The 17,496-nt window shown below is 35.2% G+C and overlaps 1 protein-coding gene across 2 annotated transcripts in view; it reads right to left on the reverse strand.

Moving 5' to 3' along the window:
* LOC149786558 (uncharacterized) overlaps positions 1-17,496 on the reverse strand; it is a 206,657-nt gene that overhangs the window by 19,550 nt on the left and 169,611 nt on the right. For both annotated transcript variants that reach the window (XM_089977064.1, XM_089977065.1), the window contains one exon: positions 2,354-2,487. In XM_089977064.1, the coding sequence (XP_089833190.1) occupies positions 2,354-2,487 (134 nt within the window). The remainder of the gene's footprint in view (positions 1-2,353; positions 2,488-17,496) is intronic.

Here is a 17,496-nt window from a genome sequence, read left to right on the forward strand (position 1 = left end):
TCCAAGTTTCTGATGCCAATTAAGTCAAATCTGATGATCAACATTCAACTGAATGCTTGATATAAGAAGACAAAATAATGAACCTAACAGAGTCTGATCAGCTTGCATACTGGCAGAACTGGGTCTATCTTGTTTGAAACTTGCAGCTGCATGTGATCAATGAACAAAGATGGGAGACTTGTCTCCATCTAAGGTACATGGTCAATTAATAAGGAAACTGGTATATATTTTAGCAAAAAAGGAAACGTTTTCAAGACCTTACACATGCTGTACAATGGAAAAGAACTTTAACTGTCATCAACCAAAGCAATTAGGCATGTTCTATTTAAACATGCTGCTACCCTGAGAAGGCAGTTGAAAAATATAAAATAAAAAGCAAGGGTTTTCTGATTAATCAAAGAATTTTAATAAAAATGATACAAGATTCTAAAATTCATCTAGGGATGACTACTCCATGTGAAACGTGTCTTCCCTGGGTAACATGTCTTGTACTGGAACAGCCCTTCTCCAACATGACACAAAATACTGTATTTGTGTTGTAGATGTCAGTACTATTTATGTTTCCCCACATCAACCATCAATAACATTAACAAAACAAATGCTGTTCTTTACCAAATTAGACAGAAACATTTAGTTGGAGATATATATATATATATATATATATATATATATATATATATATATATATATATATATATACACACAAACATCATCAAAATTAATTGTCAGAACTTCAATACCTAATCTCTTCATTTTTTTTTGTAGTCTGCAACTGCACAGAACCAGATCTGCCACTGCATAATGTGCTATGAGTAATCAGTAGAACAACAAAGATCTGCCAGTACATTATGTAATGATAGATCAGGGTCTATGATGCTTGCAGTTCGACATGACTTATAAGTGAGTATATATGGTACAGGAATTTGGCTTTCGATTTGGATTTTTTTAAATGTAGCTTTTAACAATTTTTCAGTCATATCGCTACGATGTCTGCAGTGTGGCAGTTTTCAGTGATGTCTAGCACTGGGGCATCATGCCGCAGACATGTCGCATGATGTCCCACCCAGTCACATTATCCTGACACCGGGCCGACCAGTCCTAACACTAACCTCTTAATGCTGAACACCAAGAGAGGCAGTTGTTAGTACCATTTTTGTAAGTCTTTGGTATGACTCAGCCGGGGATTGAATCCACGACCTCTCGCATCCGAGGTGGATGCTCTAACCACTAGACCACAGGAATTAAGGAGTTGAAAAGTAAACAAGAAATTTAGCTGTCATCTCTCCTTCACATATAATGACATTAAAAAAATGTATATTTTGCTAATGTGAATACAGTTGCCAATAAACTACAATACAGGGGGTATATAAAAAGCACCACCAAACTTAGTTCAGACAGCATGAAATATCCAAGTCCTGAAACTGACTATCACCACTTCAAGCAGATTATTTAAGTATTCTGGGTCTCTGTTTTGGGGAATCATATCACTAAGCCAATGAGATGCAAACTTGACCTTAACTATAAACACTGAGAATTTTTTATATATATATATATATATATATATATATATATATATATATATATATATATATATATATATATATATATATATTATATATATATATATATATATATATATATATATAAAGAGAGAGAGAGAAAGAGAGAATGCATGTTGAGCATAATTTATCACCATTTCTTGATGGAGACTGACCTGTTTACCCATCCTGATAATAAGTCATGGTATTGACATAAAGGGAGAGATCAGAGGTTGAGTAAAAGTTTATCAAAGCTCAAAGTGATGCAGATAGATACAAAGGTTGTAAATTGAATCCAGAGGACATGACAGATAATTGGCCATAAAAATCAAATGTACATAGCCAATTTTCATTTTGTATCCTCTGTGCCACTTTGACAATTGAAGACTTACTATATACAGTTTGACATGATTTGGCATTAACAAAAATACTTGCATATAAGTAGAGTCCAATAGCAAACTGCACAGACACATATCTGCCACTGCATAATAGCTGGCAGATCTGGGTCTCTGCAGTTTGTTAGGACTACTCAGTAGAACACACATAGACCCTGATCTGCAGGTTCAGTATGCTATGGCAGATCAAGATCATTGTTCTTTGCAGTTTGACTTGAATTATAAGTAAGTATATACAGTATCTAAACAAATGTTTCTACCTTTCCCAATCCTTCAAATAATAACATGAATTTATAAACCATTTTGAAGTTTAAAAAATATCTGGATTATTAGTTATGGGCCAGATGGCATTTCAAATCAGAAATTTACATGAGATTTACATCGATTTTTTTTATTTGAATGAAGCTATGTCTTGTTTACCTCAAGTATAAAGTCTCCAGGCTTGAGTCCAGCCTTGTCGGATGGACTACCTGCATCCACATTGTCGAGGTACTGCAGAGCCGGAAATTCATTGGTTGGCCGGAAGTCCAACTCCCCGCTTGGCTTAAGTTGGGCTGCAAAAGAAACAAAAAGATGACAGATTACATGCATGCATATCATCAACAGAGATGCAACCAATGAGTTCCCAAAAGGAAGTGCTAAGATGCATATTACATGATATTGCAACTGGATGTATTTTGTTTTTAGCTCTTGCACTGGTTTTGTGTGTATGTGTGTCAGATTTGGAATTTTAACGCAGCTTTAACAATTTTTCAGTCATATTGCTACAAAGTCCTGCAGTGTAACAATTTACAGCAATGTCTAGCACTGGGGCATCATGCCACAGACATGCAGCATGTCCCGCCCAGTCGTATTATGCTGACACCAAGCCGACCAGTCCTAACACTAACTTCTTAATGCTGAGGACCAAGTGAGGCAGCTGTCAGTACCACTTTTATAAGTCTTTGGTTTGACTCAGCTGGGGTTCGAACCAGCAACCTCCCACATCTAAGGCAGATGCTCTAACCACCAGGCCATCGGAGCAGTCTGCACTGTTTTAGAAACTACAATAAAAATATAGCTTGTCAAGTACGTTCTTGAACAAAAGAGATTTTCTGCCTCTGAACTAAGAATTTTACAGTGTTACCCTTGGATAGTTTCATCGAAGTGAGCATGTCACATCCTACATGTTTACACAGATTATATTGCACCCATCATTTCTTACCTTCAGGATGTATTTCAGCTTTATAATCTCTGCTAATTTTTGTTGGTTTTACTATATTTCCCATCTTAAATTAATGTCTTCAAAATGTCAAAATGAAATTTGGATGATCCATCCTGGACTGCCTGCCATGTGCTACATGTATTACTCGTTTCCAAATAATGTATACAACTGATCAAATTATGAAGTTATTTCTGCCATTTCCATCACAGATCAGATGCAGTGAGTAACATATTTAAGAGAAAAGCTTATTGAATTGTCTATTTCCATTTAAATATCATTTTTAATTTTGGAAGTCACTCAAAGTTGTATTCATGCAAAATCTGTTTTTTGGTTATAAAAAAACCCAGATCATTCATTCTTGAAATCCTTGCCCTCATGCCTTTTATCCATTTAAAATCTGTATGTGTAATTCTAACAATTCTGAAGAGGACAACTTGCAAGAAAAGGTGTTAATAAATGACAGTGTGGAGATCTGGCCTTGGTGATCAAAATAATAAGAATAGCTTTCTGTTACTGAGTTACTTTGTTATTGATAATCTTCTTTCCACTGAAGCCGACAGCCTTACTGACAAATTACCTGACACACGGCTGAATGCTATTGGCAAAATATGGCATATTAATCAATTACAACCATGGAAATTTCAAACACAAAACATATTTTTCAAGATCATCAATTCCCAATTTTCTTACTATGATCCAACTGTCAATCAATTGCTTCCTATAACATCATATTATGCCAACCATTTTCAAACACCTATAACATAAGACCCAAGGAAACAGTTATTCATCTAACTGATGGTTCATTACTGTTCAAACAGTTCACACCTGATTTTTTTGGGTATACCAATACATTATTCATGGGCCCCTAGGTAGCCAAGCAGTCCCAAGCATTTACAGACCACCAGTATATCATTCCTCTTTGTGGGTTCGAGTCTCAGACTTGGTCAGCAAGGGTATGTAAGAAACCTTGCTAGTAACTTTCCATGGGATGTAGGTTCTTTTTGGGATTTTTCAAGGTTTTTCCTCCATTAGATATACTAGCTGCCATGTATAGCCTATCACATGCTGAAAAATGGTATTAAATTCAAAACTAGAACAACATTGTTCGTTTTTTCTGGTGGACAGATTTAATATCTTAGAACTGTCTTCTCAAAAAATGGTTGATCGGTAAAATGTTTATCTCTCCTTGTCTACACTGCAACCACCGTATATCATAGTTTCAGAACACAAAATCCACCATTTTTGAAAATTTAACATGTATTATCTATGCTTTGCAAGCATCAACCCTGAACATAAACAATATTTTGATTCTCGGGATTCCTAAAATCATTAGCTACAATAGTTATTGTACAGTTAAAATAAAGACCCAATTAAGTTCGCTGTCGAGATTCACTGACTTTAAGTTAGATTCCATGATTTGTAAAATTCTTGATTCTTTGTAGCTGATGAAATTTTTTTAATGACATAATGCAGATCCTGAAAAGCAGACCATAATGATTTCTTATCCTGGGCATGTGTGGGAGATATAACATCTCAAATGCATATGGCAAACAATTTCTTGAACACGTGGGAAGATGTGACATCTCAAATGCATACAGCAACCAAATTATTCTGCACTAAGCAACAAAACAATGCAATGACTTTGCTTTCAATGGCATAAAACTTTTCAAATGGTTAAAGCTGTCATAAGCAAACTGTAACAATGAATCTTTGAATCTTTCCTTTAATTTTAAAGGAACAATGGGGAGTATTTTGCAACAGGGACAGTTAATTTTCTCCTGTTATAAACTTATAAACTCACAACACAATATAATCCAGGGCAATTAAAAACTCACAATAAAGGCAATGTCCCCAGAGCAATTAAAAACTCACAATAAAGGCAATGTGGCCTGAGCAATTAAAAACTCACAATAAAGGCAATGTGCCAGAGCAATTAAAAACTCCCAATAAATGCAATGTGGCCTAAGCAATTAAAAGCTCACAATAAAGGCAATGTGGCCAGAGCAGTTAAAAACTCACAATAAAGGCAATGTGGCCTGAGCAATTAAAAACTCACAATAAAGGCAATGTGACCAGAGCAGTTAAAAACTCACAATAAAGGCAATGTGGCCTGAGCAATTAAAAACTCACAATAAAGGCAATGTCCCCAGAGCAATTAAAAACTCACAATAAAGGCAATTTCCCCAGAGCAATTAAAAACTCACAATAAAGGCAATTTCCCCAGAGCAATTAAAAACTCACAATAAAGGCAATGTGGCCAGAGCAATTAAAAACTCACAATAAAGGCAATGTCCCCAGAGCAATTAAAAACTCACAATAAAGGCAATGTCCCCAGAGCAATTAAAAACTCACAATAAAGGCAATGTCCCCAGAGCAATTAAAAACTCACAATAAAGGCAATGTGGCCAGAGCAATTAAAAACTCACAATAAAGGCAATGTGGCAAGTGATATTAAAAACTCACAATAAAGGCAATGTGGCCTGAGCAATTAAAAACTCACAATAAAGGCAATGTCCCCAGAGCAATTAAAAACTCACAATAAAGGCAATGTCCCCAGAGCAATTAAAAACTCACAATGAAGGCAATGTGGCCAGAGCAATTAAAAACTCACAATAAAGGCAATGTGGCCTGAGCAATTAAAAACTCACAATAAAGGCAATGTCCCCTGAGCAATTAAAAACTCACAATAAAGGCAATGTGCCCTGAGCAATTAAAAACTCACAACAAACACAATGATTCACAACACAATTACTAAAGAGCAATTATAAATTTAAGACTCTTCTGTACTTCCCTGAAACATAATATCCAATATAATCTGGTGTATACAAAGCTCCAAAGATTTTAAATTATCTAGAAAAGAAAATATTAGAACATGAAATGGCAGCTTTTTCTAGATTTCCTATTTGGAAAACGAATTCTTTAATCCAAAATTTAACCCCAGACTATTTTCATGTACACTAACTCTATACTATCTATTTACCCCTGACTAATATCAGGTACACTACCTCATACTATGATTAACCTCTGACTATTTTCGTGTATACTACCTACATTAACCCATGGCTATTTTCATGTACACTACCCTTATAGTATACAAAGTTCTTTTTAATCCTTTCAATTGCAGCAATTTACAAGAAAGTGGCATGCTCCATACAATGCTTATGATTACTGGTTGGCGTGAAAAATTGCTTTAAGTCAAACTGCAAACAACAAAGTTCCTGATCTGTTGTAGTATAATGTATCTGCAGACCAGGGTATACATGTTGTTTGTTCTACTGATTACTCCTAACATACTACAAAGACCCAGATCTGCCTGTCTATCGTGTGATGGCAGAGTGGGTCTGTAGCATGCAGTTGGACTTACATGTAAAATAGATGGTATCCAACCATTCAGTTGAATCATTTTACCTAAAATGACATAGTCATGAACTTGAACAAAACCAATCATGCTAGTATTAATTGATTAATGCAAATGTGGTCAAAACAAAATAGAAAAGCTTTGAATTTAATAGCAATCCCATAATTCACAATGACTGCCATATTTACACACACATACTGTCACATGAAGCACACTTATATTCTGTTTACAGCACATTTAGTGCTACTTTCCCTTACAAGATCAATTAAGAGCTTTTTAACGACCCTGAGCAATAAATCAAATGTCTGAGAGAATGGATGGAAATAAACAACTGAATAATAAATGGAATTGGGACCTTTTACATGGGGGTACTTTTGCACGCATTTCCATCAATATGGATCCAATTTATAAATATTGTGTTTAAAACATTTCCACATTATTTTATCTTTATGGTGTTTATCAAGGAGTCAATTATATGTGAGGGGAATGTGGGGGAGGGAAGAAAATTCTAAGTCACCGTAATTATTGGCTTTATTTGTTGATAAATTGTTGTCGTTATAGGGTTGAACGCCATTTTTCAGCACAAGATAGGCTATACATGGCAGCCAGTATTAATGGTGGAGGAAGAACCTGGCAAAACCCCGGAAAGAACCACCAACCCACGAGAAGCTACCGGCAAGCTTTCTCACATAACCACATTGGCCGATCCTGAGACTCGAACCCACGCAGACAGAGGTGAGATGGCAGTAATCCGTGATGGAGAGCGCATTATACCACTCGGGGCCCCTTGTTGATAAATAACAAGGTATTAGATGACAGATGCACTGGTTTCTTGTATTGTAACAAAAGCATTATAAATAGTTGCAAGTGTATATACCAATACAGACTCAACTAGGACCCAAATAAAAATGAACCCCTTCACCACTTTATGGGTAAACCTAGAAAACAATTGAAAAGGAGCCCCATTATAAGTTGCTTTATTGTAAACCCAATGACCTAATTGAAAATGAGCCCCATAAGAGCTTTATGGGTAAACCCTAGATTTAATCAAGAAGTCTTGTTTTGCTTGTGTAATGTGTGCATCTTTTGGTACATGTTCTAGCATATATTATTGTATATTTATTGTCTGACTGTTTAATGTGTCTATAATACTGCGTTTATATTGCTTCCTCTAAGTCTGTTATGTAACACATGCTGACTGAATAAATACCACTATTACTAATTAACAGAAATCTAGATTGCCTGAACTAGTCTCGTGTCCAATGACAAGTTTGGATGACTAATGTTCTGCAGTATTTTAATGTACATCAAAAGACAGCAAGCTTTTGCCTATTTTGGAAAGACAACTCCATAATGTATTATCAATATGGTCTGGATATACTGATCATCTATTGAACTAAAATAGTGAATGAAAAGAAGAAGTAGAAAAAAAAAATACATCCGAGGACATTCTTACACGAATAAACGAGACATCAAATTAAAGACTTTTATTACATGAATTGTTTTCTTCTGTCCAACCATTCCTTTTCTATTTATTGCTAACGACATTACCTTGGGAACATTTTTCTTACGATCAAGGCTGATGCAAACCATATGGGAACTCTCTGTACCAATGTCTCTGTTGGATTTTAAAATCCAAATTTATTTTAAAGAGAAAAAAGTGTTCCAAGGAATACATCTTGTCCATGAATGATGCTATATTCTGTGTATGCAAGTGAGATAGCATATCAGTGTACAGTCACTTGAGATTCATAGTAATATTATCCTAAGTTTCACCTAAACCATTGATGCAGAAAATACAAGACTTCACTAATTTAATCAGAGACCCTTAACACAATTCATTTTGATGTTGCTACCACCACCAGTAAGGTCTTGTCAGTTGAAGGAGAGACAAAAAGGTAATGTGTGTGCAAGCTTGACTACTCAATCATTGCAATTACTGCTACAGACAATCCAGTCTTCAACAAAAGAAACTGAGTCTGTGTATAGAATCTGGCTTAATAATTGGTGTAATTGGAATCTGGACTTAAAATCCAGTCTATACTTGGTGGAGTTTAGCCTGGACATTGAATACAGCCTAATGATTGGTGGCATGAGTCTGGGCTTGAATCCAACCTCATGATTGGTGGAATTTAAAACCACAGTTTTTTTAAAATTCAAATCAAATGCATTTTAAGTGCAGATTAAGGTTTAAGACTTCCTGATGAAATTTTGGCCTCATAACCTTAAGTATCACATGCATGATTTGTAAAGTACGTTAGTGGGACATGTATTTTAGGCAGCGTTCAAGGTAAGTAACTCTTGCTAGTGTAATGGTCTCTGTACAGGGACAAAAGTATACATTTTCACTTGGAAAAACCAGAGTGTTTGCAAACACGTATTCCTGCTCTCTGCAGCTTTGTCCCACCCACCTCCACAATATTTGCCCCCTAGGGTCAAGTCTATATCTGCATTTGAATTTTCATACATAGCAAGTATGGTTACTGACTTGGGTTCAGAATATTTTCTACGATATTACCCAGGGGTTCAGTTCCTGGAGGGAAGAATGAATCCCACGACAGAGGGTCAAAGTTTTCATTTTCATTTAAAATTTGTCTTTTCATGGCAAGTGTCATTTTTATATAGCTATTGTGTAAGGATCTCAGTAATTTCTAAGTTATGACCTGAGCGGTCACAACTTTATGTCCTTAGGCATAATGTTAGGGTCTAATTTAAACCTCTCTCAAATATTTACTGACATCTAGTTAGAAACCACACAATCCAATTTTCTGGCTAATCTCATAAATTGGAAGCTATTGTAAATATATGCAAAATGACCCCACCTCTCTAGTCATTCATAATTTGGAAGCTATTGCAAATACATGCAAACTACCTCACCCCTATAGTCACTCAAAATTTAGAAGCTATTGTAAATTACTTGCAAATTACGTCACCCCTCAAGTCATTCATAATTTGGAAGCTATTATAAATACATGCAAAACTAAATCAATCACCCCTCTAGTCATTCATAATTTGGAAGTTTTTGTAAATATATACAAAATTACCCCACCCCTCTAGTCATGGACTGCACTGAAAATCAACCAAGCCCCATGATCAAAACTGACGTCAAGTTGAATGATACTTCTTCAAAACTGGGTGTAGTCCCGAGATTTAATCATTAACATGATTATGTCATGTTAAATATAAATTTTATGACTAATAGGGTATGTACTAGATGGAATAGCTTACATTCCCCAAATTATCTCGTCACTGACCTAATTCAAACCAATCACATGTAGATAATGGCATGCCAGGTTTTTATCACAAAGCTACAAAGTATGGAATACTACCTGTAAGGTGTTCCTTCAAATTGGATCATTTTACAGTGAATGTCATAATATGTTATCTTCTGTTATTATCAGTGTTAAACGATTTGAGCATATAAACTAATGGATGAAGCAGCAGTTTTGTTACATGCTTTACTGAATAATTAAGAAATCCATAATGGCAAATTTGTGCTTATTTGTCATTAAATTGATGTTCTCAACAAGAGTTTGATTTGTTTGTAAAACACAAATGCCCCATTGAGGACAGTAAAATCCAAATCCAGAATCTTTCACAAATTTTAAAATTTCTATAATGGCATGAAAATCTATTAAGGTTATCTATACATATGCACACTAATAGCAGGCTATAGTACCAGTTTCCACATGGAACCAGATACTGCTTATTCCTGAACCGTAGTAGTCAATTATAAAACTAAATATTTATCCTAAAGAAACTATTTAGGGCAGTAACTAGCACTGACCCAATATTCAACCAAATTTCATTTATCAGTGTTGAGTGGGTTTTCTTTGCAGTCTTGCTAACAAGCTTCTGATGATGAATCGATGGACAGATGGATAAATGGAAAGAAGATCAGGCAGGACAAAACCAAGAAGCCCCTGCTGCAAGTTTAAGAGGATGGGGTTGAGGTTAAGAGTGGGCTATATAATTTTTTTGTAATATCAATGGTTCAATTTTATTATTATTATTTTATGTAAGAACTTTATGTGATATTTCTGATATTTGTTTCTTACAAGAATTCGGCTTCTCGACAGTGAGATAGACTGTCTCTCATCCGTAGACAACGACTTCTATGGGTCAGTTCATAATCGTCAATTGAATCTTCTAACGATATTCATACAGGCAGACCTTACAGAGGTGGCGGGGTACTATACCGCAGATCTCTCGCAAGTATTATAGAAGTACAGCACCTCGATGATCCCAGATTAATAGGTATTACTATCCATACTGGGGATTCCTCCGTGCTTTTTGTCAATTATATATTTACCTTGTAATCTTGCAGAAAATATATGGTGAATTTGTAGATTATTTGGGCAAAATTAATACTATTGTAGAAAATGCTAATACTCTACATGCTTATGTAGTAGGAGATTAGAATGCTAACAGGCTCAAATCCACTCCCTCTGAAGATGAACTTTGTGATGAATATGGGTATATCATATCAGACTTAAAATTAATAGTAGAACACACAATAAAACTTTACTTATGTCAGTGATTCACACAAAACTGTCTTGGTTGGATCATTGTGAGGAAAGGGGGTATTCTTTCCCCCTTGTTATTTAATATATATATAGATGAGTTAAATTGTAAGCTGGGTCAGTGTTACATGGGTTTTTTTAAAAAGCCAATTTTTATGTACTCGAACATGCTTCTACGGAAATTTAAGAATTGTTCATTGCATATCAAAATTAGATTATTCAAATCTTATTGCTGCACTATGTATTGTGCTCCTCTCTGGACAAACTTTAGTGAATGTATGAAAAGAAAACTAGTTATTGGTTATAACAATAGTCTTCATTTTCTAGTAGGTCTTCCTAGATGGAACAGTGCCTCCAATATGTTTGTAAATTATAATGTATTCAGTTTTGATGAAGTAATGAGAAAGTATGCATTCTCAATGATGACAAGAATATCTAGTAGCAAAAACTGTATATTGAAATCTCTTTCGAACTATGACATTCGTTTAAATTCCCATATTATTAGCAGATGGAATAAATTACTCTGTAAATGTGCCACTTAATTTCATTCCTAACATAATGCAGGGCATAGTTAATTGTGTAGATGTGTCTGTATGTCTGTATACTTGTATGTATGATATGTATGTTCTTTTATGTTTACAATGTTTTTACTTTATATCTATATTTTAATTTACATGTACGGATTATGTAGTCTGAAATAAAGAATTCTAATCTTTTCTTGTCTTATTCATTTTTGGCTGCCATGATTAACTGAATGTTATTTTTTTAGTAGTTTTTGATCAAACATGTACCAACCAGTCAGAAAGAAGAGTATTATTAGTTGTCAAGGATGTACCATCCAAACAGTCAGCATAGAGTATTAGTTGTCAAGCATAAGCTGACCAAACAGTCAGCAAAGAGTATTAGTTGTCAAGCATAAGCTGACCAAACAGTCAGCAAGGAGAGTATTAGTTGTCAAGCATATACCATCCAAACAGTCGGCATTGAAAGTATTATTGTCAAGCATGTACTATCTAAACTGTCAGCAAGAAGAGTATTAGTTGTCAAGCATATACCATCCAAACAGCCAACAAGGAGAGTATTATTGTCAAGCATGTATTATCTGAACTGTCAGTAAGGAGAGTATTAGTTGTCAAGCACATACCATCCAGTCAGCAAGGAGAGTATTAGTTGTCAAGCATATACCATCCAAACAGTCAACAAGGAGAGTATTATTGTCAAGCATGTATTATCTGAACTGTCAGTAAGGAGAGTATTAGTTGTCAAGCACATACCATCCAGTCAGCAAGGAGAGTATTAGTTGTCAAGCATATACCATCCAAACAGTCAACAAGGAGAGTATTATTGTCAAGCATGTATTATCTGAACTGTCAGTAAGGAGAGTATTAGTTGTCAAGCACATACCATCCAGTCAGCAAGGAGAGTATTAGTTGTCAAGCATATACCATCCAAACAGTCAACAAGGAGAGTATTATTGTCAAGCATGTATTATCTGAACTGTCAGTAAGGAGAGTATTAGTTGTCAAGCACATACCATCCAGTCAGCAAGGAGAGTATTAGTTGTCAAGCATATACCATCCGGTCAGTCAGAAGAGTATTAGTTGTCAAGCCTGGAGCATATCAGACCTATCAACATTTAGGAAGTGTACCATAAATACCATATAGACTCACTTCTATGTCACAACCAACATCAAACAACAAAGACCTAGATCAGCCATCATAAAATGAACAGGAAGATCAGGGTCTATGTTGTTCATTCTGCTGATTACTCCTAACAAACTGCACAAACCCATATCTGCCAGCACATTATGAGATGGAAGATCTGGATCTGTGCATTTTGAAGTTGGACTCGTCTTATAAGTGAGTATATATGGTTCTACTGATTACTCTAACTAACTGCCGAGACCCAGATCTGCTGGCACATCATGCAATGGCAGACCTGGGTCTATGCAGTTTAACCAGGCTATACATGAGTATACATGGTAGGTTACTCAGTCTAGGAAACAATACAAAATGTGGGAGTGGTTTAACTGACTTCAACAATAAATAAAAACAAACAATTTCAAAGTCCATCCTCAACTTTCAGTTGTTAAATAGGAGTGGTTACCTGCATAAGCAATATCATATACTATGTGACCAGGGGCAGCTATTTTTAGTCTTAGTGACACTGATGTACTGTATCAGTATGTGTTGTAACTCTCTTCAGGGTTGATGACTACTTTCTCCTAACATGATAAAACTTCTTATCTACCCATCTGTCTACCTATTCCAGCCTGGCAATAGCTTTTTCTTTCTTTCCTTCTCTCTGCCGGTCTGTCTGTTTGTCTGTCTCTCTTGCTTTTATCATTTCTTCCAATCCAATAATTGGAATCTTGCCCTTCGAAAAAGACCCCATGTGTATGTGTGTGATTTGGATTTGGTTGGCTGGTGTCAGAAAAATGTGACTGGGTGGGTCATGATGCTATATGTCTGTGGCATGATGCCTCAGTGCTAGACATCACTATAAACTGCCACAATGCAGACGTCATTGCGATATGACTGAAAAATTGTTAAAGCTATGTTAAAAATCAAAATCTTACACATAATTTTACTATTATATACTAAATGGGATCCATGACCTGCCTTATAAAAGAAACTGTGTTATAATGAAGGGCCTTACAGTGAGGGAGACTTTAACAGTACCAAAGCTCCAGCTGAATCTAATGTAGTAAATACACAGATCAAAAACTTTGAAAAAATGCTGGCAATGTTTTGGTTGCATGGGAAATGTGAATACCTTAGTATGTATGCTACCATATATACTTGCTTATATGTTAAACTGCAAACAACAAAGATCCTGATCTGCAAAAGCAAAGTGCACCTGCAGACCAGGGTCTATTTTGCTTGCTCTGCTCATTACTCCTAACAAATCCAACACATTATATGACAGCAGATCTGGGTCTGTTCAGTTTGTGGTTGGACTTGTTTCATAAGTGAGTAAAGATATACAAACTTTTAAAGCATACAATATTAAACTTAGGTTTTTCTTGAATACAGGACTAATGTCAAAGGTACTTTTATGAACTTGAAATAAAATCTTTACAGTGACACTGATGGAAGCATGATATGTCTCTCTAACCTTTCAAGGATGAGAAGGCCAGGGCCTGTATCACAGATAAGTCCAACATAGAAAGAACTCACCCTTCATTACACAGCAGACAAGGATGTCAAGCCCATGACCGAAGTCATTACTCTAAAACGTGTGATTGTGACCCCAAGGTAAAAAGTTGGGTGTGCATGTTGCAGAATTAATTGTCTAAGTTTGATATACTCATCCTAAGTATAAACACAATTCATCAGGTGTATTTTTTGGAATATATGCAAATGAAACAACGTTAATGAAATCTTGGCCAACTGGGTTCAGTCATCAAAAAAGTGTTGCAGACAGAATGATCTTAGCTTCATAAAAACTTATCCAAATTATAAATAAATTCATCAAGTGTATAGGAATATTTAAACGAAAAAAACTGAAACTAAAACCTGAACAGAAATTTTTTTATGACCATGACTTTGATTCAAAGGTTAAATTGGTGAAGTCCAGCATGTAGAACAAATTCTAGCAGTTTCAAACTATTCATGACAAATATTATGAGAATCTATATACTATGCTTTTCAGAATATATGTGGCATTTGGTCATCTTACATATGAACAAAACTGAATGCACTCCAGGGTCTATTTAGGGGTTGCGGTGGCAGGTGGATTTTCTAAATAATGGCAGTATAATGAAGAAATAAAGGTAAAACATGAAAATATTATCTACAACTTTCATGGATTTGGTTCATTTTCAGCTCATTTTTTAAAGAAAATAAACCTTTACGAATCTTGCATAATGTGCATGCAGATCATGGTTATGTGGCTTGCACTTGGTTCCAACTTAACTACCATATATACTTGAGAATAAGTCACAACCAACTAAAAAACTACATAGATCCAGATCTGATGTTGCATAATAGGCATGCATATCTGGGTCTCTGCAGTTTCTTAAAGGTAATCATTAAAACAAACCATATAGACCCTGATATGCTGATGCATTATGTGACAGAAGATCAGGTCTATATTGTTTTGTACATGGACTTGGCTTATAAGTAAGTACATTATCTTTCATATACATGTATATCATGTAAAGTTGTCCAAAAATATTTTCTAGGATTAATGCCTAACTTGATGAACAGACACTATTGATTACCAAACCATTGGTAACAGTGCACTGACCACTAGTTGTCCTGTCTGAATTCCTGTCTGGCCAGAAAATCTCACCACAAAAATGGAGTTATGATCATTACCTCAGCCACCTGTCACCCCTTACCTGTCCAAATAAAGAGGATCAAAGACAATCTCTGACACATACTTGTGTAAACCCGACAGGGCCATGTCACCAGAATGATAAATGATGATGAAAAAGAAGTGCATTATGTGTATTGTGGAACACCCAAGCAATGCACACCACAGAGGGAGGGAGGGAGGGAGAGAATCTAATGCCTCTTTGACACATTTGTATATTTTTTCAATACCAGCTTATATCAATCATGAATAAAACTGACATAATTAATAAATCAAAGAAAACATGTACTCAGTGTTTTTCATCCCCATTTCAATATTTCTATTATCAACTGGAAATAATTTGTGACTTTCTCATAAAATTTTCTTTGCCTTTTAGTAAAGTAAAATGGGCAGTCAAGGCACAAAATAAACCTGACTACCATGGAATGCATTTTGTCCATGAGAAGTCTTACAAGAGAAGGCAAGCAATTTTTTTCCCATTTTAATTTCACAATTTTCAATGAGCATCTATGTATATGATCAGCACAATCCTGGCTAAATCATGCCAAATAAGTTTACGTATCTGAGGCAAAGAAAACGATGACAAAGGCAAAAGAGAGTAAAAACCTTTAAAACCCAACACCAAATTTCTTTCTAATAAACTAAACACTTTAAAAAGTCCAACCTCTTCTCTGCTTGAATATCATCACATTAAAGAGTAAAAAAGGTTGTCTCCATTAGTCGACTTTTATTATGTACATTGAGCCTATTCTATATCCTGACCCCCACGTGGGAAGGAGTGGGGTAAGGGCACAATAATCAATGGACTATTCTGTCAACACTATCATTTAAATACTACTTCTGTTCAAACTTAATTTGTCTCGATTTATTTGAAATTTCCTTGATTTATTATAATTTAGAAAGTTTAATCTGAAATTTCCTTAGAAATTTTGCATGAATATGAAAAGGTTTTTGTTCAATCAAAATAGTGAAGCTGCAATGTCTTTAATCCAGCTTGGGTTATTTGGTTCCTTTTGCTATGCTAGGTATACTTACATGTACCAGAACATAAGCAATCTATCAACATAAACTGTCACAGTAAAATTGATGCATTACTTTTGACATGACATGAAACCCATGTTCTGTTCAATATTTTCGCTAGTCACATATCCTATCAATTGAATGATTTTTCTGCTGGAACGCTCATGCATAAAATTCTTACCCTACCTCTCACGTGACCATAATCCTATGTCACATCAAAATATCATTTTGCCTGGAGTATTACTACACTGATTTTGTTTTATGATGTTGTCATGTAGATGACGTGCTACCGGTATTTTCCAATTGACGTAAATTTAGAACTTAGGTGTTTTAACTGCATTTCCAGGTTTCAATGTAAATCAAATCTTATATTCTCTTTCAAAAGATTAAAAAAGTTCAAGGTATACTTTGTCCCCAACCACCAACTGGGTACCATGTTTTTCAGAATCCACATTTTTGGACCCCTATACCACATTTATACAGTATGATAGATTCTACTAATATCCATACTTGTGCACCTCCTGACTCAGGGAGAGTTTTCCTCGTGACATGATGGGTGTCTGCCATCTCCTGTCATTCAATGAAATCTCCGTCATACTAAAAATTTATATTATATAAAAAAATCCAGAACACATTTTTCTGGTAGTTCTTTTTTTTTACCTTGCTTCTGGTGTAGCATTTCCAGCAAAGAGTTTTTGTGATCATGTAAACGTGTGCATGACTGGGATTGCTAATTTGATAGAAAATAACCTAAAATTAATTACAGGATCATAGTATGTGTAACCAGATTAATTCAGAAAGGATTAGGGATGTTAACGGATTATGATTGGATTAGGAATTTCTAAAGAGCTCACGTAGTATAAAATAGGTCAATTTGGTATCAGTATTTAATGTTTGTGTGGTCTCCCATTGCTAAGTTGTCCAAGTCTAAACAACAGAAATATTGCACAATATTCAATAATAGATGGAATCAGGAAATTTAGCTACTGGATCAAGTCCAAAGGGACAAGAATATACACTGTGACAGTCCTTAATAAAGTCAGTTTTAAGAGGAACCTCACAAATTAAACCGATTTATCACTGAGCTTGAAAAAGTTCTGGGAGGCAGTCAGCAGCTTGAATGAAACCTCAGGCATT

Source organism: Sinohyriopsis cumingii, chromosome 12 (assembly GCF_028554795.1).
Source record: "Sinohyriopsis cumingii isolate HCF-2022 chromosome 12, ASM2855479v2, whole genome shotgun sequence".
In the NCBI taxonomy this organism is placed as follows: Eukaryota; Metazoa; Mollusca; class Bivalvia; order Unionida; family Unionidae; genus Sinohyriopsis; species Sinohyriopsis cumingii.